Below are 27,483 nucleotides of genomic sequence, written 5' to 3' on the forward strand. Positions count from 1 at the left end.
GTGTGAGTGTGCAACGGGGTGGTACCACGTGTGAATGTGTGTAATGGGGGCAGGCATCATATATGAGTGTGCAAGGGAGTGGGTACCAACGGGGGGCGGGTACCACGTGTGTGTGTGCAACAGGGAAGGATCTCTATGTAACAATGAATGGCGACTCACACACACATGTGTAACACACTGTGTGTGTGCGCGCACGTGTGCTGGAGGGAGGGGATCGCGTGAGTGTTACGGGCGGGGACGCACGCTGTGCCTGTGTGCACGTGTAGGGCACCCTGTGCGTGTGTAAGTGGGCCATGTGCCCGCAGAGCCCTTTGCCCCGCTCCCCTATCCCTCGCCCCAGGACAGCCGGGCCAGACCTCCCATCCCTCGCCCCAGGGAAACCCAGCCAGCGCCCCCCCCCTGCTCCATGGGCCAGGGCAGCCCGGCCAGCGCTCCCCCTATCTCTTGCCCCAGGGCAGCCGGGCTAGAGACCCCCCCTGCTCCAGGGCAGCCCAGCTGGTTCCTCGGGCGCAGGCAGCCAGGACAGAAGGACCGGCGGAAGGTGACCGTCTTGCTGTGCCAGCCGCCGTGGGGGCCCCCCGCAGAAGGCATGTCGTGGGCGCTCCCCTGGGCCAGGGCCCGGCCCTAAGGACTCTGGACCGTTGACTCCAAGTTTCTTTATTGCAGAGGGGGGCTGGTGGGGGCGGGGGGGCCGCGGCGTCTCTGCCTCCCTCACGGCAGGGCACTGGCAGGAGTGTGACTGTGCGAGGCGGACGGAAGCAGCTGGTTCTGTGCGGGCACCGGGCTGGACCGGCCGAGGGAGCTCCCGCCGCTGGCGCTGCCGGCTGCCCCTGGGACAATGGGCCTGCGGGCAAACAGGACGCCTGTGGGACAGACAGACGGAGTGAGCCAGCACGCCCGTGGGAGGGCACCGCAGAGCCCGCGGCCTGGAGATCGTGGGCACGGGGACCGGCTTCTCAGGGCCCTGTGATGTCCTGCCTCCTTGTCCCCGTCTCCACAGCGCCACGATTCCCACCCACCCACCCCACCTCTGATCTAGTACACGGGGCCCCTCCCACCTCCAATCCCACACAGGGGGCCCCTTCCCAACCTCCAGCCCCGGACACAGGGCCCCTGCCCCGCCTGAGATGCACTAGCGGGTGTGCATCTGTCACGCCCATCCTGCCACGCCCTGGCAGCCACCACTGGCATCAGCGCCTGGAAGAGGGACCCGGGGCCGCTGCTGGCCGCTTTCGAGGCGCGTGCGGGTGCGAGCCGCCAGGAGCAGGGCCCGGGGTCCCGCGGCCCGTGGAGCACGGCAGCCTGTCGGGCGCCCCAGGACCCGGGCGGGGAGAGGTTGGCTGGGCCTTTGTTTCCGAACCGTCCCTTTGCTCAAGTTGCTTCCCGCTGCCTGGCGCGAGAGCTCCACGTCAGGGGCGTCCCACATGCCTGCTGGCGGAAGAGGGGCAGGGCGTGTGCCCCACACAGGGCCTGGATCCAAGCAGGGGAATCCCTCCCTCTCACAGCGAGAACCGGCCCCCTCCATCCACTTCCAGCACCCGGGTCCACTGGACTAGCCCTAGCCGGGCCCTCCCTGCTGGTCTCTCCCCCCACGTTCCCGTCGTTGTGGACAGCCCCACCTCCCGGGCATCGCCTCGGCCTGGCCGTCTGCCCCTCTCTGGAGCTGTGGGGAATAGCTGGGGTGTGCAGCCAGGGGGCAGAGGAAGGGCGGTCTATCAGCCCTGACCTTTCCATGGAGCTAAATATTTAATTGCTGTCAAATGCAGCTTGATGTGTTAATTGGGGCAGCGCAGCATGGCGAGGAGGCGTCTGCAGGGGGCAGGGGGGGTGACCCACTTAGCCAAAGCAGGCACCCCCGCAGAGAGGACCCCTGGGCTTTAAAGGGATAGGCCCTGGATTGCATCCATCTGGCCCCACAGTCCCAAAGGGTCTCTCAGCAGAGGGGCTGTCACGCACACCGGCCACGGCCCACACTGCGGGCACAGCTCTGCTCAGAGAGACGGCGCCTGGATCCGTTTCCGTTGATGGCGCATGAGGCTGGGACAAGGTGGGAGGCTCAGGCTCATTATCATTAAATATGTTATTTAACAGGCTCCCAACTCCAGCTTGCTGGGCCACCCCTTCGACTCTGCACAGATCTGCCCCCGCCTGCATCTCTGCTCTCCGGCATGCAGGCATCCATCGCGCTTCTAAGAACAGACAGCCGGCCGGCCTGGGTCAGGCCAATGGGCCGTGTAGCCCAGTCTCCTGTCTGCCGGCAGTGGCCGGTGCTTCAGAGGGAATGAACAGCACAGGGCAATTAGCGAGCGAGCCATCCCCTGTCGTCCAGTCCCAGCTCCAGGCAGTTGGAAATTTAGGGACCCCCAGAGCGTGGGGGTGCGTCCCTGACCATCTTGGCCAATAGCCATTGATGGACCTGTCCTCCAGGAACGTAGCTCATTCTTTTTTCAACCCGCTTATAGTTTTGGCCTTCACAACATCCTCTGGCAAGGAGTTCCGCAGGTTGTCTGCGCTCTGGGTGAGGGAAGTGCCTGCCTTCTGCTTGCTGGAAACCTGCTGCCCGTTAATGGCAGTGGGGGAGCCCTGGTTCGGGTGGGACGTGATGGGGGAAATCACACTAGGACCCTCAGCAAAGCGTCCCAGGTTCTGTTCCTGGTTCTGGAAGGGTGCGTTCTCCAGCGGGCACCGCAAGCCGGGCAGCAGCCACCCGCCACCTTTGCTCTAGAGAAGCCGTGTAAGAAGTCCGGCCAGCTGTCTGTCTGTGCCGGCCTCCCCCGCCCCCCGTCACCCTGAGTCACCACGCTATGGCCCACTGATCCCGCAGAATTAAAGCCCCAGCCTCCAGCGTTCCTCCCCGCCCAGTGCCCTCTGCCACCACAGCGACAGGGCCATCTCCGGCTCTTCGGCTTCCTGCACTCGGCCCCCCCGCCCCCGCCTCCCTCGGCCCTGCCACTTCATTACGATGGATTTTATAGTCAAGACATCAGATTGAAGGAAGGACTCGCCGGCCCGGCAGTGGCTATAACTTATTGGATTTCCTCGCCGCAATTACATGGGCCAGGCCGCCCTTCTATTTACCTGTGTAGACAACTCCATTTATTTCTATTGACATGTTGATGCTGCTAATGCTGTTGGTGGACAGGTTCAATGCAGCCTCCTGCCTGTCATCTGTGGGAGAGGAAATACCAATATGAGCATTAGGAGAAACAGAAACGAGCCGGGCCTGCCTGGGAAACAAAGACCCTCTCCCCGGGCCAGCCGGCTGGGCGAGCACAGGAGCCGCGTCCCCGTTTGCCTCTCCATCTTAGCAACGGGGGTGTTTTCTTCCCCAGGTTTGCTGGGCGGGATCTCGCAGGGCCCGGCTGGGGGAACAATTCGTGCCACTCCCCGGAGCTGCCGCTTCCCGGCGTTTCTGGGTAAGGAGAGTCCCATCTACTGCCCTAGCTGTCTCTCTGTCGTACGCACCCTTTATACAACATACGTCCATCTGTCTGTCCACCTGGATCCCGCTCGCCCTATATCAGACAGTGCCCCCTCTCTACTCCAGCCAGCTGGGGTTTGGGTTGTGCCCGTCACCGTGATGCCAGGTCACAGAGCCAGGAACATTTGGGGGCAACCCCCGCCCCGCCCCTCTGCTCCAGACCGGCATGCGCCCAGGTGATCACTAACCCGGGCGAGGGCTGTGCCGGCAGCTGTCACCGCCATGCCACATCAAGCCAGCCCCAGAAAAGCAGGGCTGGTTTCCCAGCCCGGGGCCAGAGTCAGCGGGGAGGCTGAGCGGTGGGGTTGTGACTAGATGAGGGGGCGCTGGCTGAATCTGCTCGCCACGTGGGCACGCTGGACTGCATCCTCTCAGCCACACTCCCTCCTTGGAGGGACAGAGCAACACGCTTGGGGGGGGACCCACGGACCCCACAGGGAGTTATGCCATGGGCAATCCAAGGCTCAGACACCTGCCGTCCCTTCACTCCCTCCAACACTGACTCGGAGAGCAGAACTGCCCAGGTGATCTGCGTCCCCCATCCACACCGTGACCGGCCCAGCCCTTGCTTAGCTTCAGCCTCAGGTGCCCGTCACAGCCCAGGCTGGTGCAGCCAATGACAGCACCCCCCCGGGCCAGGCTGGTCTGTGCCCCCTGCCCACGCCCCCCGCACGGGACCTCGGTTGCTGATCTTGATGTTCATGGGGAACTGCGAGGCCATGGCCAGCAGGTTCTGCTGCAGGGCGTGCTGCATCAGCCGCTGCTGCTCCTCCGCCATCAGCGCCATCTTCTTCTCGGGCGGCTCCCCGGTCTCCAGCTTCTCCCGCAGCTGCTCCAGCACGGCCGCCTGGGAGGCCGCCGCTTGGGCAGCGGCTATGTGGTGCCCTGCCAGGCTGACGGGGATGGTGAGCCGGCTGGGCACCGCCGCGGAGAGGATGCCGTCTTCTGGAACGAGAAGGCGGCGGAACGGGCTCGTGGGCTGGCAGCCGAGTCGCGGGGCCAGGGGGTGCTCTAGGTCCCCTTCCCCCCGGGGCTCGTGCGGGACGGCTCCCACCAGGCTGCGTCTGGAGAGCCTCCAGGAGTGGAAAGAGCAACGCCTTTGCCCAGCCGCGGAGAGCACCTGGCAAACGGGGAGCTACTGACCCCTTCCGGCCTCTGCGGCCACTAACCACCGATCTGCCCAGCTTGCGTGCAGCACGGGGGCCAGACCCCCGCGTCCCCTGCTGCAGGGGGAAAGGCGAGCTCCCGTGCGCCGCTGACCCCCTGGCAGGATGCCCCGAGCTGGCCCCGTCCTGTCCCCGCCCTCCCCGTCACCGCGCAGCTTCCGCACCCCGCCCGGCCCACCTTTCTTAATGGCGTGCACTTGGCTGATCTGGCTGCAGTTGTGCGTGGAGATGGTGAGGGCTGGCACGGGGATCTTCGGGGAGGACAGCATGGCGGGGGTGCCCACTGGGGAGTAACTGAAGAGCGCGGTCCCGAAGCTCTGCCTCCGCCCCTCCCGCCGGTTGCTGTCGATGGCGGCCTGCAGCTCGCCGGGGGAGCTGAGGGCTCGTTTCTCACATTCGTAGGGGTAGAGGTATTTCATGTACCTGGCAGGGACAGTGGGGGGGGGGGGGTGACACAGAGGGTGATGATCCCCCTGGCTGTGACTGGTGGCATATTCCACCCCTCACCCCTGCCGGCGGAGACGGGAACCCAGGACTGGTTAATTGCCCCAACGCTCCCATCCGAGGACGACGGCTTACGGCCCAGACAGCCTGTGCTCAGCTACACAAGGCCTGTCTGGTGGGTTGCACTTATGCCCATCCAGCATCGAGGCCCCCTCGGTGCTAGGGGCTGTACAAACACATGTGCAAACCCACCAGGGGCAGAGTTAAGGTTAGGTGGGCAACCTTCACTCTGGCTTTTACTGACTTTTGAGTGATGCCCTTGGCAGGCTGGATGTTGTCTGAATGCAGTTTTCCAGCCACGTCTGGGGAGCCAGCTCTGGTACTTTGGGTCCAAAACTGGCGGCCTCCACTGCCGGAGCGAAGGGGGAGTCCTTGTGGCGAGCACAGGCTCCCTGTGGGATGGCCACCGGAGGGCGACATCATGCACGCATGCAGGCCATTATTGGTCATAACGACCAACCCCTCACGGCTCCTGCACCCGGCCAAACATCCTGTGGGAAGCAGGAGGTGGCGCGGAAACATCCAGCGAAGCACACGAGCCACTGGGCTGGCTCTGGCCGTGGGGCTGGGCGTGGGAGTTATCCAGCTGCCACCAGAGAGGGGGTGCCGGGAGGGTCAGAAAGGCTCCACCCCCCCTCTCCAAAGTGGCCCATCCTGGCTCGCCCATGGCACCGTGGGAGCGGCGCTGCTGGCCCTGTGGCCCCCGCGGGGAGTCCAGTCTCGGATCCCATCACGGCTCCACTCCTTCCCTGCACGGTTTCACTCCGTCTCCGTGGCCGGGAGGGGAGTTTGTGCACAACCCATCACCCCACCTATGATCGAAGGGGGGACTCGCTGCCCCCTCCCATAGCCCCGCCCCGGGTCCCCCCAGCCCAGCTCTCTCCCGGCGGCTCACTGCGTGCGGAGTGTGAACGCTGCGCTGGTGATGGAGGTGGGGAGGCTGAGGCCTTTGGTGATCTCCCGCCAGATCTTCTTGTTGATCACTTCGACCAGGCCCCCTTCTCGGTCACCAGCCGGTAGAGGGTGTACAGGTCCAGCACCTGCTTGGCCATGATGGGGATTCGGTTCACTGGAGTCCCTTAAAGAGACAGAAAGACAGAGAGAGAGAGAAAGGGCGCAAGTGAAAGAGAGAACGCGTGTGAAGGGGGGTGTGTGCGTGCCAGGCAGAGAGAGAAAGGGGGGCTGTATGACATACACGCCATGGCCCCGCTTGGCGGCGTCACGGGAAGGAATCCGAGGGCTGCGGTGAATTTCTGCTGCTGTGAACTGCAGGGAACTGCTGCGGGTGGAAGGAGCTGGGCAGAAACAGGCTGAGTTTCCCCTCGACTCTGCCCCCTAGCATCCGGCAGGCCCCCCTCGAGGGGGTCAATCTCTGAGGCGCATTTAGTCCTCGGCATCTCTGCCAGACCTGCCAGCGAAACGGCCAGTTAGGGCTTGCTGGGCTGCTAGGAACGGGGCTGAGATCAGCAGCTCATCCCACCCAGCCATGAGCCGGCAACACGTGTCTCTTGCTCCCTGGGTTGGACTTGAACCAGCGCCCCTGGAGGTGAAAAGCTTTAGAAATGAAGTGCCAGTCGGTGCACTCCCAAGAGGCCAAAGGCGTTAGCTGGTTCCCAGCCCCCTGGGCTGTGCCGTCGGCACCGGGAGCGCAGCCGGCACGCTGAATTGCACTGCTGCTGAGTCACGCTGGGACGACACTGAAACGTCACCAAAGAATCAGGAGCCAAGTCACGGGTGCAAACCCTAAAAAAAGGCACAGAGGGGAAAAAAGTGTCTGTGCTCAGCTTCCTGCAACCCCACACCTCAGCAACAGGCCCCAGTGCGGGGCACTGGAACGTCACCAGGCCAGTGGCAGGACACTTTGGCAGGCGTGCAAGAGCCTCCTCCGGTTTGGCTGGTCCGGAGCAGACTGCTGCTACCACCACCTGGTTCAAGGCTGCACCAGGCCTGCAGGTGCACAGAAGTTGGCGGGTGTTGCTTTGCCGCACGCAGCATCGCCAGCAACAACAGTGACTGACGTCACCTCCTCCTGCCCTGAAGGCTCCGCCCCTGCTCTGGTTTTCAGCAGCCTGCAGCAGAGCAGCTCTGGCTCTGCCCTGGGGAGGGCAGCGGTGCACACCCCCTAGCCAGCGCGGCATAAGGAGGGGTGGAGAACTAGGAAGCATGAAGTCCCAGCATCCCCTCTCAGCTCAAGGTGTCAGAGTGCATGATGGGAGCTGTAGTCTCCAAGGCTCACTGGGTGAGGACAGCCACGGCTCACCCTGCAGAACCCAGGGGCTGCATCTGGGGCTTGGAGAGCTTCTCCCTGCGGCTTTGGGGCCGTGCATTAGTCACGGTCCGAGCGTGAACGCTAAATGGTGCAGCCTCCGAACACCACGATGTGGCGGCCGCACTCCCACCATGGCGGCTCCTGGGGGCTCAGGCTTCGCTCGCAGGGGGCGCAGGTGCCAGCGGGACCCCCCGGCTGGAAGAAGAGCTGCATTATGTCCCACGAGGGGATGTCCCTCTTTACCAGAGCGGCACCGGGCTGCGGGGCTGAGCAGTGCAGCTTGGTTCTGGAACCAGACCTGCACCGGACCACGGCTCAGATCCGGATGGGTTTGATCCAGGGCTGCAGTCCGGCCCTGACAGAACCCGGGGCAAAGATGGGAGCGGGGCTGCACCTTTCCCAGGGCACTGGGGGTTGTATCCGGGGATCAGCGCCTGCCACGTGACTAGTAAAAGATTCCTGAATCTGAGACAGGAGCTGGATTCGCTTCAGGCGAGAAGCTGCTGGGGAACCATGGCCACATTCACGCCATCCTTTGCAGGCGTCACTGAGGGACTGGCTAGCGCCTCTTTGTAAAGTGCCCGCCAGGTGCCACACAGGAGGTGTCTTCTACCCCCCTCGAGGACCTGAGCCAAGCACTCCAGACGGCCGTTGGGGCGAGCCCCCAGCCCTTATAAACCAGGTCGCCCTTGTGGCTAGCTACAGCGGAGTCTGCAGCTGTCTGCAGCGACAGGGCCAAGCGCAGCCCTGGGATAAGCAAACATGACTGCGGCTGGCCTCAGCAATAACACTAACTAGTAACGCCAGGGCTGGGTACGGCCCCTCATCCGGCAGCGGGGGGATGCAGACTGCGCCCGGCCCCTCACGCAGCAGGTCAGAGCCGCACAGCGGCGGGGGAGCAAAGAAAGGGTCTGGGGTCACGAGACTCCCCCAGACTCCTCCTGACACCGCGGGTGCGTCTACACAGGTCGCTAAGCCTGGGCTCCGACTCAGGGGTGAGCCCAAGCCTTCCTTCCGCCCACACGCGCATCAGTCTGAGGCGGGGAGCGAGCGCCCAGGTGCTAGGACCCCGAGAGGCAGGTGGGTGAGAGCCTGAATCCTGCGGTGCCTCAGCTCCAAGCCCCGCCGCTCTGCAGTGCGGACGCAGCTCAAGCCGAGACCCGACTCAGGAGGTCTCTGCAGTGTGGTGCAGACGCGTCGGCACGGCTGTGCGGCCTGGGCCCGCCCTGGGTCACAGAGCAGCGTGGACGCTCAAGCACGGGCGTGGAAGCGCCGAGTCCCCACGCACCGGACCCGGGTTTACACTGCAGCGTAGTGCTCTGCTCTAGTCACTCGACCAGGCAGGCTGCGAACCCAGGCATCCTGACTCCCAGCGCTCCGGTCTAGCGCCCCCGACAGACAGAGCCGCTCCCTGGGCAGGAGGCGCCCGCTGGTGCTGACGGGGCGTGTGGCTGCGGCGCAGAGCGGCTGTGCACGGCCCCAGCCTGCTCCCCGCCGGGCGGCTCTCAGCTTCTACATTGAAATCAATTCCAATAACCCTGCTGCATCGACAGCTCTTCCGGCTGCGCCCGGGGCTAATGACAGCCCCACCAGGCCACCTCAGCCCCACAGCGCCCCTGGGCCCCAGCCAGAGCCTAGCCCGCCGGCACGGCACAGGTGGGTTTTACCGTCACCGCTGCAGAGGGGGCAGCACACGGACGGGGCTGTCTGCCCCTTCACCACCCCCCAGCAGGAAACACAGGGCCCCCTGCCCGGCACCCCCCTCCGCCCCCAAGGGAAGCTCTTGGAGACCGGCTCCCTGCCCCGGAGGGCTCTGTCCTGCTCACAGCTTAAGGGCCCCCCCGCCTCCCGGGGCTCTGGGGCCTGACCTGCCCTCGTTAACCTGTGCTTTGCCTTTGCAGCTTTATGGGGCTGCCTGGATTTATGGCCGGAGCCCTCAATAGGCAGCAGGAATTACTGCCGCTGGGATGCTGTAACTCTGCAGGGAGCAGCGGCATGGTGTGGCTAAACCTGAACCAGAGCCCCCAGGGCCAGGCCATCAGCTGGGTCCCTGCCCACCCTCCGATATCCCAGCAGGGGCCGGGCAGGGGCCACGGGGTCTGGCTGGCAGGAGCCCCTGAAAATAACCCAGCTGAGGAACGGGGGGAGCCTTTAGCTGCAGGAAAGGCAGGTGCATAGCACGGACGGACCGAAATTCCCGTCTTCTTGGAGCCCGTGTGGGGTGTCCCCAGGTCCCCTCTTCCTTCCCTCCCAAGGCTGCAGAGCACGAAGGCTCCTACTTCTGGATCCCTCCCCGGGAACGGGAGGCCTGGGGCGTGGCTGCTCAGCAGAGTCACTGCAGAGGAAGGCGAGATGCTCCCTCCCCACTGGCGCTCCCAGTCCCCGCTGCCCCCAACTCTTGATTCCCCTTGGTTGCGGGCAGCTGGGATCGGTCAACAGGCCGGGGGAGCGGCGGGCACGTCGGAGGCTGAGCCGCCCGTGATCAGAAAGCTACAGAGCCAAGGCGCGAGCGGCGCGTCAATATCCCAGCCCATCGGCCGTGCCATGAACCCGGTGTCAGCTCCGAAGGCAGCATAAGGCCCAGGAACTCGTTAGGGGAGAGACCACGTGCGGGGCTTGGAAGGTGGCAACTATCACCTTGGCCATCTCCTTGTGCACCGTGCCACCCGCCCAGGACCACAGCCCCTCTCCCTGACCCCCCTGGGATCGGCGTGGACACGGCGCGGGGGAGATGAGGAGAGAACGCGGACATCAGCCCAGCCCAACGGGCTAGCAGCTACCGAGGACAGCAAGCCCAGCTGCCAGGCGCCCATAGGACAGCATGTCTCATGGCTTCTTTCCCTGCTGTCCTTGCTTTACCGCTGACGTCACCTTGGGCCCTCCGTGTGCAAAGGCGAGACAGTAACACACACCTCACCGGGGTGCTGTGCCCGTGGAAAATGTTTTGGTCAAGGATCAGACAAGGAGTCCATGGGTTGGACAGTCAGTCTCCAACAGGGGCCAGCACCAGGTGCTTCAGCAGAACATGGGAAATCCCTGTAAACAGCCTGATTGTGCAATATTGTAGCATCTGAGGAAATTCCTTCCTGACTTCTGTTACCAGGGATCTAGTTATGCCCCGAAACATGAGGATCCCTGGCTCCGGTACCGTATTTACCCTATTAATAAGTTCCTTGCTAACATAACTGCCGTTCTGGCTCTTCCTAAAGAGATGTCTAATCCCTTTCTAGAATCTGACTGTTTGTCTCCATAATATCCTGTGGCAGTGAGTTCCACAGGCTGACGTGATGTTGTTTTTAAAAGTCCCTATCTCCCCCACGCTGCTTTCCAGTAGATGCTACCTCCAGATGTTACTGTCAGCAAGAAATCCCTCCTCCCCCCCCATGTTCTTATCAGAGCCCTGAAAACATCCCTTTCCCCAGCCACCAGGCATCAGGCCACTTTGTTGTTCCGCCTGTTGCTGGCCAATGGGACACTCTACAAACACTTTGCTGCAGCTGGCAAAGGGGCTGCGCCACGGAGCACAATCCTGAAGGCCAACAGACCATGGACCAGCTGTTCCTCTGCCAGGGAGGAGCTGTAGGGCTCGATGGGAACAGCTCGGCTTGGATGACGCTATCTGCCTCTTGCTGAGTTGCCGCAGGTTCTCTGTTGTGTCTGACACACACACTCCTCCCCGTGGCCCTTTCACAGGGGGAGCAGAGGGGAGGCCCTGCCTTGGACAGGCGGCCCGGTGAGCCAGGCAGATCAGACTCTGCCCGGACAGATGCTGCTGCTGCTGAGAGAGGGACATGAGGAGGACATCACAGCCGGGGGGAGAAGATGCCCCCCAGTCTGCGTCACTCAGGATCACACCCCCGTCTGTCCAGCTGCGCACACACACCCCTGGGCAGAGCCGGCCTTGGGCTCGCTCACGCAGCGACGCTGGGCAAGTTGCACTTTGCAAACTCCCCGCCGGCCGTGCTTTGTTTCAGTGAGACGCAGCCGGTGGGTCCCGGCTCGGGGAGACGCGTCCCATATTTATTCCGGGCGGCGAGTATTGAAAAACCATCCATTCGGTTTGCAGAGACTGTCACCGGCGCGCTCCCCGCCGCGAACGAAACAGTCACTCACCGGCGCTCGCCCGCGGCCCTAATTTATGGCCCTGATATCGGCTCGGCTTCTTCTCAGAAGCCTGAAAAATGAGCTCTTTTTATTCCTTCCCGAACTTCATTTAACTTGGGCGTCCGTGGGCTTGGCAAGAGGGTTTTGTTGCTTTTTTTCCCTCCCCGTCTCGCCCTGCAAAGCAATTTTCTCAGCACTGGAGCTGGGCTCTCAACGCCTCCCCCGCCCCGTCCGGCGCTTCGGGCAGGGGTGTCGAGCCATGTTCTGGGAGCGCGCCAGGGCCTGCCCGGCCGTTAGCATCCGTGACAGCTGCCCGGTGTGCTCCGGCTCCCGCCCGCTGTGCCCCACGCAGCGCGGTCTGCGGGCAGGGCTGGCACGCAGCCCCTTGGCCAGCTCCACGCCTGCTCAGGGGTCAGTCGTCTCTGCCCGCAGGGAGCCCCTCGGTGTGACAGAGGATTGGGCCCGGGGCGTTCCTGCAGCGCACGCTGGGCTTGGTTCCTGGCAGGACGCGGGCTTGAGTCCACGGCTTGCTTAAACCCCCCACCTGATCTCACGCCCCATACCTGAGAGCCTCTGCTGCCTCGTCCCCTCCACCCCGCCAGAGATCACCGCCCCCCCCGCCCCACGGCACGGGATCACAACTCCCCCCTCTGCCCCACGGCATGGGATCACAGCTCCTCCCTCTGCCCCACGACAAAGGATCACAGCTCCCCCCCTCTGCCCCACGGCATGGGATCACAGCTCCCCCCTCTGCCCCACGACAAAGGATCACAGCTCCCCCCTCTGCCCCACGGCATGGGATCACAGCTCCTCCCTCTGCCCCACGGCATGGGATCACAGCTCCCCCCTCTGCCCCACGACAAAGGATCACATCTCCCCCCGCTGCCCCATGGCATGGGATCACAGCTCCCCCCTCTGCCCCACGGCATGGGATCACAGCTCCCCCTCCTGCCCCCCAGCACAGGAAACGTACCTATCCCCTCTCAGCCCAGGCGGGTTGAACTGGTGACTGATGAGCGGCTCCCGGGCCCGCTCTCCCTGCGGCTAAGCACTTTCTTGGCCATTTCTGACCCTCGCCTGTAGGAAGGGCACCTGCGAGCCAGCTGGGAAGGGGGTTTGGTGGGTCTCGTCCTGTTCCCCTGTGGGACAGGCCCCCCAAGCCCCGCTGAGCTGTCTCCACAGAGGGGCCCAGGCAGAACTCCCCTCTCACCCCACCCATGGCCCCCCCAGGCCGGGGCCTGCATCAATAAAGCAAACACGGCCTGTTTGCAGAGATTGATGGTCACCTTCCTGCCCCCCTTCGCCCCCACAATCACCGCTGGGACTTTTCCTTTCTCCCCCCCCTCCCCCCCACGCCCAGCCAGCTAATGAAAATGGTTTTTCATTAATCTCGGGGGCCGTCCCGCCGCGGGGGCCGCTGCCCCGGTCCCCGGCACAAAGGCACCTGTCTCCCGCCCCCGAGAGTAATGAGATCTCCACAAAAGCCCCATTCAGGAGGCGCAGCCATTGTCAGGCCGCGCCGAGCTCCCGGGCCGGATTGATTTACGGCGAGGAGTTATCGGCAGGGCCCTCCGCGGCGGGGATCGTGCCGGCTGCAGAGACGCCGGGGGGGGGGGGGGGGGGAAGGGGGGTGAGCCCGCGGCAGAAAGAGGCGCCCGTGGGCCCGCGGCTCCCCAGCCCGAGACGCGGACGCCCCAGGGTGCTGTGCCTGACGGGTGGGGGGCGAGGGTGTGGGTTGGTGTCACTTTCCGGCATCCGGGCAAAATGTCCCCGTCAGTGATGCTCCCGAACACCAAGTGGGGGTGCTTCTGGGGAGGGCTTCCCCCCAGGCTCAGGGGCCTGTTCTGATGCCGGAGCCCTTGCACGGGAGTCCCCCCCCAAAACACCCCCGGGAATGCCAGCAGGAGTCGGAGATTCAGCTGCTCCGGTTCTTCCCCACGGAGCCGGCACCACGCCTTCGCCCTGGCGTGTCGCTGGCTTGTGGATGCTGCATTGCCGGGACGGCTCCTCAGGGGGTGCGCCTCAGACCGGACCCGAGTGCCCTTCCGTGGCAGCCGGGAGCCGCCCATCCTTTGGGCGAGGCTGTGCCCCGCGGTGGGCTCTTCGCTCCGGAGTCAGGCTGTTCTCGCGGCTGCCCCCGCCAGACGCGCAGCAAGACGTGACTCCCCCACTCCCCAGAGTCAGGCCCCCAGCTTTGCTGGGCCCGCTTGCTCCCGGACTGGCGAAGGCGGCCCGCACGCCGCTTCAGAGGGGGCTGCATCGATCCGGGCCGGCTTCCCAGGTCAGGTCCGGCTGTGTAACTGCACCAGCGGGTGCCGGAGTCCCCCACGGAGCAGGGGCAGCCCGGGGCTGGCGCAGGACGAGCTGCCCACGCTGTGCTCTCTGCCAGCGGGGGGGTGAGGTTGCAGACAAGTCTTGGGGGGGATTGTTGTGCGGTGAGCGAGCAGCCAGGCCGCGGAGGGTCATGGGGGGCAAAGGGGGAAGTCAGGGCCGGGGGGGGGATTGTCTGGGGGCGAGGGGGCAGTCGGAGATGGGGGACATGCCGGAGGGGCAGTCGGGGCTGGGCGGATCGTTATGTGGGGCGGGCACAGTGCCAGCGGAGGCTGCCCCTGGGGGCACGGGGCCCTCTGAGCTCCACGCGCTGGGTGCCGCCGTTACGCTTTGCCGCGGAGCCCCATTTTTCACCCCGGCTCAGTTCTGCGCCCCGCTGACGAAGGACGGGGGCGCCAGGCACGCGGCGAGCGGGGCAGACGTCGCATTTCGCTGTGGCTGCGGTCCCGCGGGGGCTTTCCCCACCCCCGTCTCACCCCAGCTCCTCCATGTGTGGGGGGGGCAGGTGTGAGGGAGTCAGCGCCACGGGCGCCCCTGGCCTACAGGTGGGGGATCGGGGCTGGAGCAGGCAGGGAGCCCCGGCGACTCTCTCCTGGGCTCAGCTGTCAAGGAGCAGGCGCCTAATGCAGGGAAAGCAAACGGGAGCACGGCTGAGCGTGCAAACACCCCCCTCCCCCCCGCCAACCCCCCCCGGGGCTGCAGCAGGCGGAGGCACAGCCTGAGCGACTGGCAAGAGCCGGCCCCCCAGGGCTCCCTGCTTCCGGACAGCCCACAGCTGGATCCCCACCGCCCCGCGCCCCTTTTCCAGTGGGGGGGCCCTGCAGGCAGTTGGAGAGCAGGTGGGGCCGGAGCCTTGCCTCTCCCCCGACCCCACACCGCACGGGGGGGCTCCCAGGCTGCGCCCCCCAGCCAAGGCGGATCCAGAGGGGCGGCAGGGTGGGGCGCAGGGCTCCGGTTTGTAGGGGTGGCACACGTCAAAATGTGGCAAAATGTTGGGGTGCTGGAGGCGGAATGGAGACGGGGGAGGGGCACTGAGGGGGGGGCATGGGAGCGGTGACCTCATTGGCCCTCCTCGGCTAAGGGGTCGTCTCGCGCCCCCTCCCGTCTCTGCACGCCGCGCCCGCGGGAAAGCTGGGTTGGCATCTCCCCGCCAGTCTGTCTGCCCAGACAGGCAGGGCTGCAAGGAAGCAGGCTGAGTCCCAGGGCAGTTTCTCCCCACTCCCCCAGCTGATGTCGGACAGGCTTCAATCGGGGCGGGGGCGGGCTGTCACTGGCCACACAAGGACCTCCTCCCGGGGGCTTGGCAGGAAGGGGGTGGGAAAGACGCAGCCCCCCACAGCTCCTATCGCTGCTGGGTAGCCAGGGGCATGCCTGGGTGCTACAGAGACGCCTTCAGAACCAATCACCACCTCCCCGTCTGCCCCACGCACGCCCCCTCCACCTGTCCATCCGTCCCCACACATACCCCGTCCATCCGGCTGTCCCCACGCACGCCCCTCCCCACCTGTCCATCCATCCCCACACATACCCCCTCCATCCGTCTGTCCCCACACATACCCCCTCCATCCGTCTGTCTCCACACATACCCCCTCCATCCGTCCATCCCACGCACGCCCCCTCCATCCATCTGTCCCCACGCACGCCCCTCTCCAGTCTCTATCCATCCATCCACACACCCCCTTCTTGCGCCATCCACCCTACATCCACCCCCGCTCTCTCCCCAAACACGTCCTTCCGACCTGATGGCTGCTATCTGGCCATAAGCTCTGAAGGCTCCTGCCTCACAGGGGGTTGGGAAGGTGACTCTGTGCACCCGTCTCTTTCCCGGCTGCCAACACTTTGCAGACTCTGAGTTTGCGCTAACCCAAGGTCCCGTGTTGGAGCAAAGGGCTGGTCCATGCAGTCACGTGCCCCCGTCAGGGCAGAGAGCTGCTCGTTATCTGGGAATCGTAGAAGCGCAGGAAGGGGCGTCGCGAGATCATGTAGCCCAGTGCCCTGCACTCAAGGCAGGACCAAGCACCATCTAACCTGGCCCTGACAGGGGTTTGTCCAACCTGCTCTTAAACCCCCCAGGACGGAGATTCCACGGCCCCCTGGGCAGTTGATCCCACTGCTTAACTGCCCTGACAGCCAGGAAGTTTTTCCTAATGTCCAACCTAAGCCGCCCGTGCTGCAAGTTACGTCTCCGGTCTCTTGTCCTCGCCTCAGAGGTTCACGAGAACCATTTTTCTCCCTCCTCCTTGTAACGACCTGTTATGTCCTCCCTGCGCCAGGCCCACCCCCGGCGCCATCTAAAGGGGACGGGAAAGCCCCTGCCTGGCGGAGGTGTCTGGGTGTGAACGTGTGTGCGTGGGCACTTCCCTGAATGCCCGCCGAGTGCAAGGGCCTGTGTGCAACTGGGAGAAGCCTGTTTACACCCGTGTGCGCCTGGTGCCGAGGGAGGCGCGTGTGTGAGCAGGATGGGGCAAAGCGGGTGTGCACAGTGTGCGTGAGCATGGCGGGGGAGTGCACACGAGTGTGTGAGTGTGTGTGGTTCACAGGCACATCCCTCCCCACGGGGTGAAATACGCTTCACTGCTACGACACGCTCGGGGGGTCCCCTGCCGCCCGGGGGAGGCCGGGGGCAGAGCCGCACAGACACGGCCAGGGACAGCTCCCAGCCGCCCTCAGTGACCGGCCAGGGGCGCGCCTGGCAGCGGACGATTAATAGCGCTCGGGGTCAGAGGGCGTCGCCGGGTCCCTGACCTCACGGTGCCTAATGAGGCAGCGGAGCCACGCGGCCCAAATTCCCTCTCCAGCAGGCCGGGCGGGGGAGCTCGCCGGAGGGATGCCCCGCGTGACGCACCAGCGATGCAGAGGGACGCTGGGGGGGGGGGGGGAGAGGGTGTCTCTGGGAATCAGATGCGTGTGGGTCACCCAAGCCTGCCTGGGTGGTGGGGGGGGGGACCCAGAATGGAGCAAGGCACAGAAGGGAGCCCTGATGGCACTAAGCTGGTCCCGGCAGGATCGGCGAGATGGGAGCTGAGACAGCTGTAGACCGTTATATCTTCAGCTCCCCCCCCCCACAGCCCTTATGGGTCTTCTCGTTCTGCTGGGGTAGCACCACTCGAACTCGGGCTGCTGTGACAGCCATCACCGCCAGCCTCACACCCCCAAAGCCCGTCACACACGATCCCCTGCAGCGCTGAAATGCAGTCCCCTCTGGGGTGGAGCAGGGCAGGGCTAACAGCCTGCAGCAACACGACACGCACGCTCAGTCCCTGTCAGAACAACTGCAGCTGCTCCCGGGGGGGAGAGCGAGGGACTGAAGGGCAGGGGCAAGTGGGTGAGGCTGGTACAAACCGGCAACCTCTGAGCTGGGATTTGGGTTAGACGCAAAGCACCCGTGTCTTTAAGGAGCGCAGGGCTCCGTCCTGCAGCTCACCAGCCCCGCACCCCACACCCGGGCAGCGGTTTAGTCTGACTCCACGGGGACAGCGTGCCTTACAACGTTCCCAGACACTGACGCCTGGCTCAGGGACGTCTCCCAAAAGCCCTAGGCCAGGCCTGAGTCTGCTGCTTGCGGGGGTCCCAGCTGGGGCGTTTCACAGGCCCACAACCGGCTGCTCCACATCCAATACTCAAGGCTGCCACCCAGGCGGGCGCCGGCCACGCTCCCTCGCTGCATGTGCGGAGCAGGGGACAACGTGCCGCTAGTCCCGGCTGACTAATCCAAACCGAACTGTGCAGTGTAAACACGCAGCAGGGCAACGGCCAGCCCGGCCCTTGGCTCCAACCCTTTGGGCTGCCCTTCGTTTCCAGCTGATTTTGGAAATAGGCCTCACCTCTACATGGCCCCGTCACGCACGCCACTGGCCTGAGACCTGGCGGGTCAGCGACAGCCGGTCTCGGTTTAAAGACGCCCAGGGGACGTCTGTGCTGCATGAGAAGGCCCCCGGCGTGGCCGTGGTGGGCCTGGGTGAGCTGACGTGGGCTTGTGGTGCTATAAAATGGCAGAGCCATTCGTGCCGATCCGGCCGGCCCCCCCCGTCGCTGGAGGGGAGGCTGGGCCAAAGCCGGGCTGCGACCCCACGCGCCGGGGCCGTCGAAGCCAGCGAGCCCCCCAGCCTCAGACCACCCCCGGGCTGAGATCCCCGCGCTAGAGGGAAGAGCCCCTCGACTCAGACGCTTCTCCCCACGCAGGGACTGACGGGTGAGTACCCCCTGCCCGGCTTGGCCATGGGCTCGCTCTGGGTCTCCAGCGGTAACCCCCCTTTTCCTGCTCTCACTCCCATGCCTGTGCTCCCTGCCTCAGTTTACCTCCAGCCATACGGAGCCACCCCCCCCAGCTGGGCTGGAGCTGCTCCGGAGTCACTCCGGTCAATGAACGGACGCTGGGGCAGGGGGTGCAGTGAGGGGCATCCCAGCGGCCCCACGGCCGGCATGGGGAGACCTTCGGCAGGTGGGGTGGGGGGAAGGGCCAGGCACTTCAATGGTCCGCAAGGGGCTGGCGCTGCTGAGAGCGAGTGTCGCCACCACCCGGGGGCGCCGTGCAACGCGTCTGCCTCTCGCCCGGGGGCACCGTGCAGCCAGGGATAGCCGGAGCCAGCCGTGCAGCCATGGCGGAGTCCCGGGGCCGGGGGTGAGTCTGGGCCGGAAAGGGAACCGCAGCGGCTGGGCTGGCGCACACGGCCCCGCTCGCACGCTTGTATTCGCTCGCACGCACGTACGCAGCTCACTCCTAGCTGCACATACGTGTATATACAACCACACTCGTGCTCACTCACGCGCGCACGCACCACACTCAGTCGCACGGAGCTACACACACACAAACACACTCGGACTCACGTGCATGCACACACGCAACTCAGTCGCACATAGCTACACACAAGCACATTTATCTACAATCACACTCCCATGCACACACATTGAACTCCCTCACTCAGCCACACCCACACAGCCGTACACACCCACACGCATGTGCACCACTCGTGCATCTGCACACACTCGTACGCCTCCACCACCACACTAACTCACAACTACAGCCACACACGTGCGCAACAGACGCAGCCATACGCAACCACACACATGCAAACACACAACTGCTCGTGCAGTGCACGCACACACAAACACACAGCGGCTCATGTGATGATCCCAGGCCACACCATGCCCAGAGACCTCCGCGGAGGATTTCCCTTCGCTGCTAGGTCCCACTGAGCCGAGCAGAAAGGGGCAGGAAAGCGGGTCCCCAGCCAGGCCCCATGGCAGCCAGCCGGCCCTGCTCCGGGGATCAGGAAGAACCGGTTTCACAGCCCTGCCCAGCCAGGGTAAATATTAGTGTTACAAAGGAAGGGAAAAAGCCCGCAAACCCAGGGCTGGGGCAGGCAGCCCACAGCCCAGCCCCACGACTCAGCCGGGGTCATTCTCCTTCACTCCCCATTGTGTGCAAGACCTTCCCAGGGCCTGCAAATTGCATTGCCTTTTCCCCAGCTCGCAGCACCCCCGGCATTTCCCGCAGCCCTTGTGGTGTTTACTGCTGAGCCGCCGCCCCAGCGCGGCCGCCTGGGAAATGGGTTTGGGCGGTGAGCCGTTCCCAGGAGCAGAGACACCACGCTGCCCAGGCAGCCAGAAACGTGGGGTGTAGGTCCTACCTAAACACCGCACGTTGGAGGATGGGCTCCCCGGGAAAAGGCTGAATGGTCCCTGGGGCAGGGGGGATCCAGTGACGAGCGTCCCAGCTGCCCCACGGCCCACCTCACACAGACAGAAAACCTTTCCCGCACCTCCACCTCTTGGCCTTTAGGGGCAGTGAGTTGTGCACTGGACTGGGAGCCAGGACACCTGGGTTCTATTCCCTCCTCGACTCTGGGCTTCTATTTCCCCTCCCCCTTCGTGGGAGCGTGGGGCAGTCACTCCCCCGGCTAACGGAGCCAGCTCAAGGGATTTTGTGCCATTTAAGAAATCCTGCTGCCAGTCCCGGTCGAGCACCTCCTTGCAAAGTCTAATTCCTGCAGTCTAATCCCTTACTGAATAATTCCCACCTCCGCTGCTGAATAATACTGCATTGTTATTGTAGGGCTGCCGCGCTTCCACACGCTGGGTTGTTACAGCTGCCGGGCTGCACACACGGGCATGGTCGTTTTGCAGACAACCCTTCGTTCTAAAAAGTCTTGGAATGAATTCTGCACTGACGGAGACGAAGGCCTGGAACTGGGGGAGTGTCAGCGCCAACCCCGGGGCGGGACGGGGCGGGGCAGGGCAGTCCTGGGCAGATCTGTTTGTACCCACATCTCTGCTCATGCCCCTCGCTCCATCCCACAGGCCCCTGCTATCCCAGCCCCGGGCTCCCCACACACAGCTCTGCCAGTGCCCCTCGATCCCGACCTGCACCCCCTGCTAGTCCTGCGGCTCCCCCACCCCCCAGTCGTGCCTGGTTTCGAAGCCGGAAGGCCCCCTGGAGCTTGGGGTGCTGTTTTGGGAGGGAAGGCCGCTAGTATCTGGTTGAATCTTATTTTCCCGAGGCCCTGGGGCTCGCAGAGACGTGTCTCACCGGGATGCTGGTGGAGCCCCACCAACTGCTTCACATGAGCCTCTGACCTGGCTTGGACCCAGCCAGCTGGAGCTGGGGGGCTCCGGGATGGGGTGTATTGTAGTGCATCCAGAGCGGCTCAGCTGTGCGCACAGCTGGGTTGGTAAGGGCTCCCTTAAACCGCAGGGCAATGAGACAGCCGGGGAAAGAGCCGTGCTAGGGAATGCGCCGGTCCTCGAAAGGGGTGAGCTGCTGTCACCGCACTGAGGGTTGCCCCCGTTCACCACCGCGAGAGAGGAGCCAGCCCTGAACGAGGCAGGGCCGTGGTTTGAACTGCAGGTGGCTGGCCGCAACCAGACAAACGGTGCCCGCTCTCCCCACCCAGCTGCTCTCGGACCGGCTCGCACAGCCCCACTCGCGCTGTCCCTGCTTGAAATATTCTCGGCCTCCATTCCAGGCCCCTGCAGCCTAATCAGCGACCGGGCGAATCCCGCGCACGCAGGGACCGCCCAGCGCAGCCCCTCCTGGCCAGAGGGGCTCTGGAGCCTTGGGGAAGTCACCGGAGAACAATCATAAAATCCGGGGCTCTCCAGCGCCTCTCAGCTCAGACGATACTAGAGCATTTTGCTGACGGCACACGTAGGGAGCGCCTCCCTGCAGGCTGACATGCAGCTAAGTCTGGGGTGGAACGCAGCTGCTGCTTCACTGTGCACACCAACGCCACACGGCAAGTTCGGACAAGGAGCGCAAAGGGCCGTTTCTGGTGGGAGGTGGGGACTGGTTCACCCCCTGACTCAATTCTCCAAGGAGCTGCCCAGGGTGGTTTTTAGCCCTTCCCTGGGGGAGATGCCCAGTCCGGCTAATTGCTCTCGCTGGGCTAATGTGATCTCATTACTGGGGCACTGCCCCGTTGTGTGGCCCTAATGGAGATGGAGATGGGTGGCAGAGATTAGCGATTGCATCCGGACGGGTGGACAAATGAAGGCCGCCCGGGACGGAGGCACGAAGCACGGCGGGGAGCACAGTGATTTGTCCCCGCGCCGGGATCGATGTTATCGCCGTCCACCGGCGCTGGGGCCGGCTGGCTCAGGAGCGGCCCCCGCTGTGGATTTATAGCCATCGACCGGGCCCGGCCCCAGAGAGCGGCCCCCCCCGGGGGGGAGGGGGGGTTCGATCCCCCCCCCGGCTCGATTTCAGGAGCTGCACAAAAGCCCCAATCAGAGGCGCACAAAGAGCGGCTGGCGGTTAATTAGCGCCCGTATCTCAGCCGGCCCGAATGGAGATGGAGTTAATTAGCTCTGGAGAGAGAGATAATGAGCCCTGCACAGCCGCTCATGAATCTTGTCTCCCGCGCTGCCTCTCCTGGACGCTCCGGGTTGGAGGCAGGCAGGGCCGTCCCCCCCTTGCTCCGGCCTCAGCTGCTCCCTGGCCCCCCCAGTCTCTGCCGTGACCCCACCGTCAGCTCCCTCGTCCCAGGTGTGCCCAGTGCCCTCTGCACGCGGCTGGGGGGCGGGGGCCTTAGGAACCAGCACCAGGACTGGGGGAGCAGGTGAGGAGGGGCTGCTTTCCAGGGACCGAGCCCCATCTCCTGTGACGGCCGCCGAGCCCTGACGGGCGGGGGAATGGGAACGGCTCAGCCCATGCCCGAGGCTGCCCCTGGCGCGTCCTGAACTCGGGCCTTTGCCGGGCAGTCACGGTGCAGCTGGGTGCGAGGGGTTAACCGCAGCCGCAGGCGGACGGACAGCCGGGGGCAGAAACGTCCTGCCCCCTTCTTGCACCCACCCATCCGCCCCTGCCTGTGCCCCACATGTCTGGCACTGCAGCCCACAACGGGATGCCTGGCTCCCGCCCCAACGCGCCCGCCCCTGCTATTTAGGCTGCCGGGACTCGCCCTGAGCTGCCAGCTGTACAGGGGATAGGAAAAGCAGCCACGCCGTTCTCATTCTCTCCAGCAGAGGGCAGCGGCGCTCCCAGACTCACCCTAGCCAGTCCTTGCCCTCCCTAGTGGCCATGGAGTGACACAAGTTTGCCGGGTCTCAGCCCAAACAGCCATATCCCGCCCCGCACCAGCCACAGACCATTCCCGGCCCCTCCCTGGCCATCGGGCAGAGAGCCCTGGCAGTGAGGGGCTGGCTGGCAAGGCAGGGGGCATCACGGGGGGGGGGGCTTGCGACATGACGTGACACATGGCCAGGGGTATTTGGTGCCGACTCTGGCACGGACCCCCCTCTGCCCCGGAGATCTCACCAGCAGCCAGGCTGGGCCAAGCTCCATGTCCCGGGCACAGGCAGCCCCTTCTCCCTGCCCGCCGGCCAGCCCGTGTTAATTAGCACAACATTAACCTCTGCCTGGGGTTTCTGCCGTATCGAGCGGCGTGTTCATTAATCTAGCCGCCAGCAAAGGGCTCTAATTAATACAGGCCCAGCCCCCCCCCAGGGCCGAGGAGCCTTTTAATTGTTCCAGGGCTGGCTGGGGGAAGGGGGGGGTCAAAGGTTAAAGCATTTATCGAATCACCTCAATTGCCGAGGCTTCCAATTCATCCCGCCTGGTGCCGATAACAGAGCCCGCCAAGGATTTCCAATACAGGTGCAGCTGTCCGTCACGGCGCGCGTAACCCTTTCGCTCCCGCGCAGGCACCGGAGATGCAGCTCAGACCCCGGCTTGGAGCGCTCTTCCCACGCCCAGCTCTGCCGGTGCCCCTCAATCCCGACACGCAGACCCCCCCTGGGCTCCCCCCACACCCAGCTCTGCCGGCGCCCCTCAATCCCGACACGCAGACCCCCCTGGGCTCCCCCCACACCCAGCTCTGCCGGTGCCCCGGCCCGCAGCACCCCAGTCCGTCGCAGTCCAGTGTCCGTGGCGAGAAGCTCTCTGTGCCAGGACCAGTCTACCCAACACCGGCGCTAGATTCGAGGTGCCCCGGTGCCTCCCCGGCGCCGACCCGCCACGCCAGCACCTCCCAGGAATGCAGCAGCTCCTCCTGCCCCTGAGAGCCACGGAACAGAACCAGCCAACGGACCCGCGTGCTGCAGACGCCTCCGGCCCAGATCCGAGCGCCTGCGGCCGGACCCAGCCACGTCCCCCCGGCACCGGAACATCCCCTCCTTCGACCCGAGAGTCAGCCCCGGAAAACGGATCCTGGCAGGGCGGCACCGGCAACCCAGCTGAACCAGCAACGGATCTCAGCCCCATAGTCACCCCAGGTCTGGCCAGGCTTCCCAGGGGACTTTTCCTCTGCTCGCTGTTCTTCCCACAGGCCCCCCATGCCCCCAGCACAAAGGGTCGCCTTCCTGCCAGCCCCATGGCGGGTCTGGAGAACTGCTCAGGGTGAGAGTGAGTCAACCCTGACCTATGAGCTCACCTGTCTGCAGCTGGGCCCCCGGCCGAGCCCCCCAAAGCAGCCGGCCTTACCTCTCTTCTGCATGAAACCGAACAGGTCGTCCAGGAACTCCTTCCGCTTGGGGTCGTCGTCCAGTTCGTAGAGCTGCGGGCGGGAGAGAGAGAGGCGGCAGGTCAGCGCCGGAGGGACGAGCCAGCCCTCATGCAAACCCACGCACACGTCCCGCAGGGGGGCGCTGCGACAGACTGGCCAGCGTGCGGCTGGGCGAACAAGAGACGCCACTGCCCTCTGCTGGGCAGCACCGGCGCCGTGCCCCTGTGTGTCATAGGCCCCCTCCTGCCAGCCGAGTCCCCTGTAACTGACCTGGTGGGAGGAACTGGGTTCTGGCCCCGCCCTCACTGAAGTTGTACACGGCTGTTCTCCTAGCGAGAGCTGTGTAGCTGCCTGTGTAGCTGTGACTGACCCTGCAGACACCCCTTCTGGAGCACGAGATCCACGTCCCGGCAGACGGTGACCCAGGCCCCAGCTGTGCTTATTCCCCAGCATCGCCCTGTCCCTGCCCAGCCACGGCCCCAGATACAGCTGGTTTTCTGCCTCCCCCGCCCTAGCACCAGTCCAACAGCCGGGGCTCACGATACCCACCAGGAGCTCGGATTTCTGTCCCAGCCGGAGGAGGGGGCAGGCTGAGCGACCCAGCCAGAGACATGGACTGGGTCTCCCGGCTCAGCGGGGCAGTGTGGCGGGAGGGCGGGGAGAGCCCTGGGTTACTATGCAGCTTCCCCTGCAGCTCCCTGTCCCCTGCTATGCTGAGGAATGGGATGCAAATGGACTAGCCACACTCGGCCCCCGCCAAGAGTCGCTGCACCCCAGACATTTCCGGGCTGCCCCTCACTGTGGTATCTGATCTCTGCAGCCCCCACTGGATGTGGGCGAGGCTGATCTCAGGAGCTTCCCCCAAATCTGGGTGCTATCCCCTTCCTTAGACCCACAGCTGCCTGTGCCAATGGCCCCACAGAGGGGCAGCCCCATCTCTGGGGCGCGGGCAGTGCTGTGAGAGGTTTGCCAGGCGTCTGTCTGGGTGGGAGGTTGTGTACGCCTGGGGTGTACTTCCAGGTCTGTGGCTCTGCGTGTGCTTGGCGTGTCTTTGCACATGCTCTGTTTCCCGTGTGCCCGTGCCCCGGGGTCCACCCGTAGCCATGTGCCCAGGCGTGAAGCCGTGGTCGTGTTGCACGGTTGTTCTCTCGAGAGGCACTAACTGAATTCCCTTGCTTGGCTCTGGTCTCTGTAGGTTCTTATCCCGCACCCATCACCGCAGTATCTGGGCTCCTTCCAGTCGTGCGCTAAGCCAGGAGTGACCCCTGCTCCGTGCAGCGGCCGAGGAGAGCACCCCCTGTGGCACCAGGGCCTGCGGGGCTCAGGCTGCGAATGGACCCCGGGAAGCTTCTGTGAGAGGGGCCCTGCAGGATGGCTTCCGCACAGCGCTGGGGGTCCAGCTATAACCAGCCCCAAAGCCAGGAGGGTTTCCCGGCCTGTCACGGGCCTTTCCACTCCACGCGGAGCCCTGGGCCCCAGGGAGCTGTCGCAGATCCCCCGACCCTTGACTGCCCCAGCCGGGACCGATGACCCTGTCTGCCAGCAGAAGGGGGGAGTGAAGAGCAAAGTGCTGGGACCGGGGGGGTAGTCAGCAGTGTTCAGCCCCCTTCCCCACCCCCATCCAACCGTCCATCTCCCATCCCCACACCCGCCTGCGCTGGGGGAGCTGCAAAGATGGACCGACTCCCACTGATAACATAAGAATGGCCGCACTGGGTCAGACCAATGGGCCAATGTCTGCCGACAGCAGCCAGTGCCAGGTGCTTCAGAGGGAACGGACAGAACAGGGCAATTACCGAGTGATCCACCCCTGTCGTCCAGTCCCAGCTTCTGGCAGTCAGAGGCAGGGACACCCAGAGCGTGGGGTTGCGTCCCTGATCAACTTGGCTAATAGCCATTGATGGACCTGTCCTCCAGGAATTGATCTAATTCTTTTTGCAACCCAGTTATACTTTTGACCTTCACAACATCCCCTGGCAGTGAGTTCCACAGGTTGACTGTGCGTTGGGTGAAGAAGTTTTAAACCTGCGACCTGTTAATTTCATCAGGTGACCCCTGTCTCTTCTGTTGTGAGAAGGAATAAAGAACACTTCCCTATTCACTTTCTCCACACCAGTCATGATTTTATAGACCTCGATCATATCCCCGCCAGTCGTCTCTTTCCCACACTGAATAGTCCCAGGCTTTTTAATCTCTGCCCGTATGGAAGCTGGTCAGTGCCCCAAATCCATTTTCTTGCCCTTGCCTGCACCTTTTCCAGTTCCGAGATGGGGTGCCTGGAACTGCCCGCAGGATTCCAGGTGTGGGCGTCCCGTGGATTTCTATAGTGGCCTGGTGATATTTGCTGTCTCAGTACCTGTCCCTTTCCTAACGGTTCCACAAACTCTGCAACATGAACAACCTTCCCCAGCACCGCGTGTGTGCCGCCACAGATGTCACCCCCCTCTACTGACGGCACCGCTGCCTGCCCAGATATTTACAGGGCAATGGACAGTGCTCAGATCAGATTCGTCCATTTCATCCTCACCGGTAACAACCTTGCATTTGACAGCAAACGCTTTGTCCAAGCCGTGGGAGCAGCCGTGGGTACTAGGGACCCTTGAAGAAGAACGTCTGGACAAATGCACAAATGGTAAATACCTGAGGGACATGGATGCTATTGTCCTCTGGACAGACGGCTTAAACTCCTTCGGAGATTTCCACCCCAACTTCAACAACCACCCATCCATCAAACTCTCCCTGGGACACACCCACGCTAGCATCAACTTCCTGGGCAGCACGGACCCCTATAGACAGCAACATACGGGAAACCCAGGGATCCCCGCACCTACCCCCACCCCAGACACACCAGGAAATCTGACAGCTACAGCCCGGTGCTAGGATACTGCAGAATATGCTCCAAAGAGAAAGTCCGGGACACGCACACTCAGAACCGCCTTCACCAGACAAGGACGCGCCACCAGAGAAGTAGATCGCACCATGGAACGGGCCACTCACATACCCTGGGAGAACCTGCTTCAAGACAGAAATAAACCCCACTCTGTTCGCACGCCCCTCGCTGTCACCTCCCCCCCCTCTGGAACCCAGACGAGAACCCAGAACATCAAACAGCTACAAGCCAGACTCGAGGGGGACCCCATCCGGAAAGACATTTTTCCTGAATACCGACTTCTGCCCTTCAAACAACCCCCCAGCCTCTCCACGCTCATCATCGTCAGCGAGCTCCCCACAGACCAGGACCCACCAACCCAAAGCGGCACCAGACCCTGCCAGAACAACGGATGCCAAACCTGCAGCCGTATCTCCGCTGCCACAATGATCAACGCCCCCCAGTCAACCCCGGTCAAGGGTCCGGTACGGGTGTTCACCTCACCCAGTGCACTAAGCGCCCCGACAGCAGCTCTATGGGTGAAACGAGACCATCACACCGCTCTGGAATGAACTCACACCGAACAGGGGTAAAAGACCTGACTGCCATCTCACCCATGGGCGGATCCTCTCCCCAGAGCGATCACTCCACGTCTGACCTCTCAGTCCTCAAAGGAAACCTGCACAAGGGCTTCAAACAATGCGCCTGAGAGCTTCAACTCAGAACGGAGCCCGACACGAAAAATCACGGACTGAACAGACACACGGAATTGATGGCTTGTTACCACAGCCCGTAACCGACTAACAAACCCCCACCCC

The 27,483-nt window shown here is 64.0% G+C and overlaps 1 protein-coding gene across 1 annotated transcript in view; it reads right to left on the reverse strand.

The window, feature by feature from the left end:
- Positions 1-559: 559 nt before the first annotated feature.
- ARID3C (AT-rich interaction domain 3C) overlaps positions 560-27,483 on the reverse strand; it is a 107,982-nt gene continuing 81,058 nt past the window's right edge. The window contains 7 exon segments of the mRNA XM_067530887.1: positions 560-863; positions 3,079-3,168; positions 4,160-4,426; positions 4,826-5,070; positions 6,047-6,152; positions 6,155-6,229; positions 23,775-23,847. Coding sequence (XP_067386988.1) covers positions 712-863; positions 3,079-3,168; positions 4,160-4,426; positions 4,826-5,070; positions 6,047-6,152; positions 6,155-6,229; positions 23,775-23,847 — 1,008 coding nt within the window. The 3' untranslated portion in view covers positions 560-711.

Source organism: Emydura macquarii, unplaced genomic scaffold (assembly GCF_026122565.2).
Source record: "Emydura macquarii macquarii isolate MOO-44397 ecotype Brisbane River unplaced genomic scaffold, CSIRO-AGI_Emac_v2 contig_3114, whole genome shotgun sequence".
In the NCBI taxonomy this organism is placed as follows: domain Eukaryota; kingdom Metazoa; phylum Chordata; order Testudines; family Chelidae; genus Emydura; species Emydura macquarii.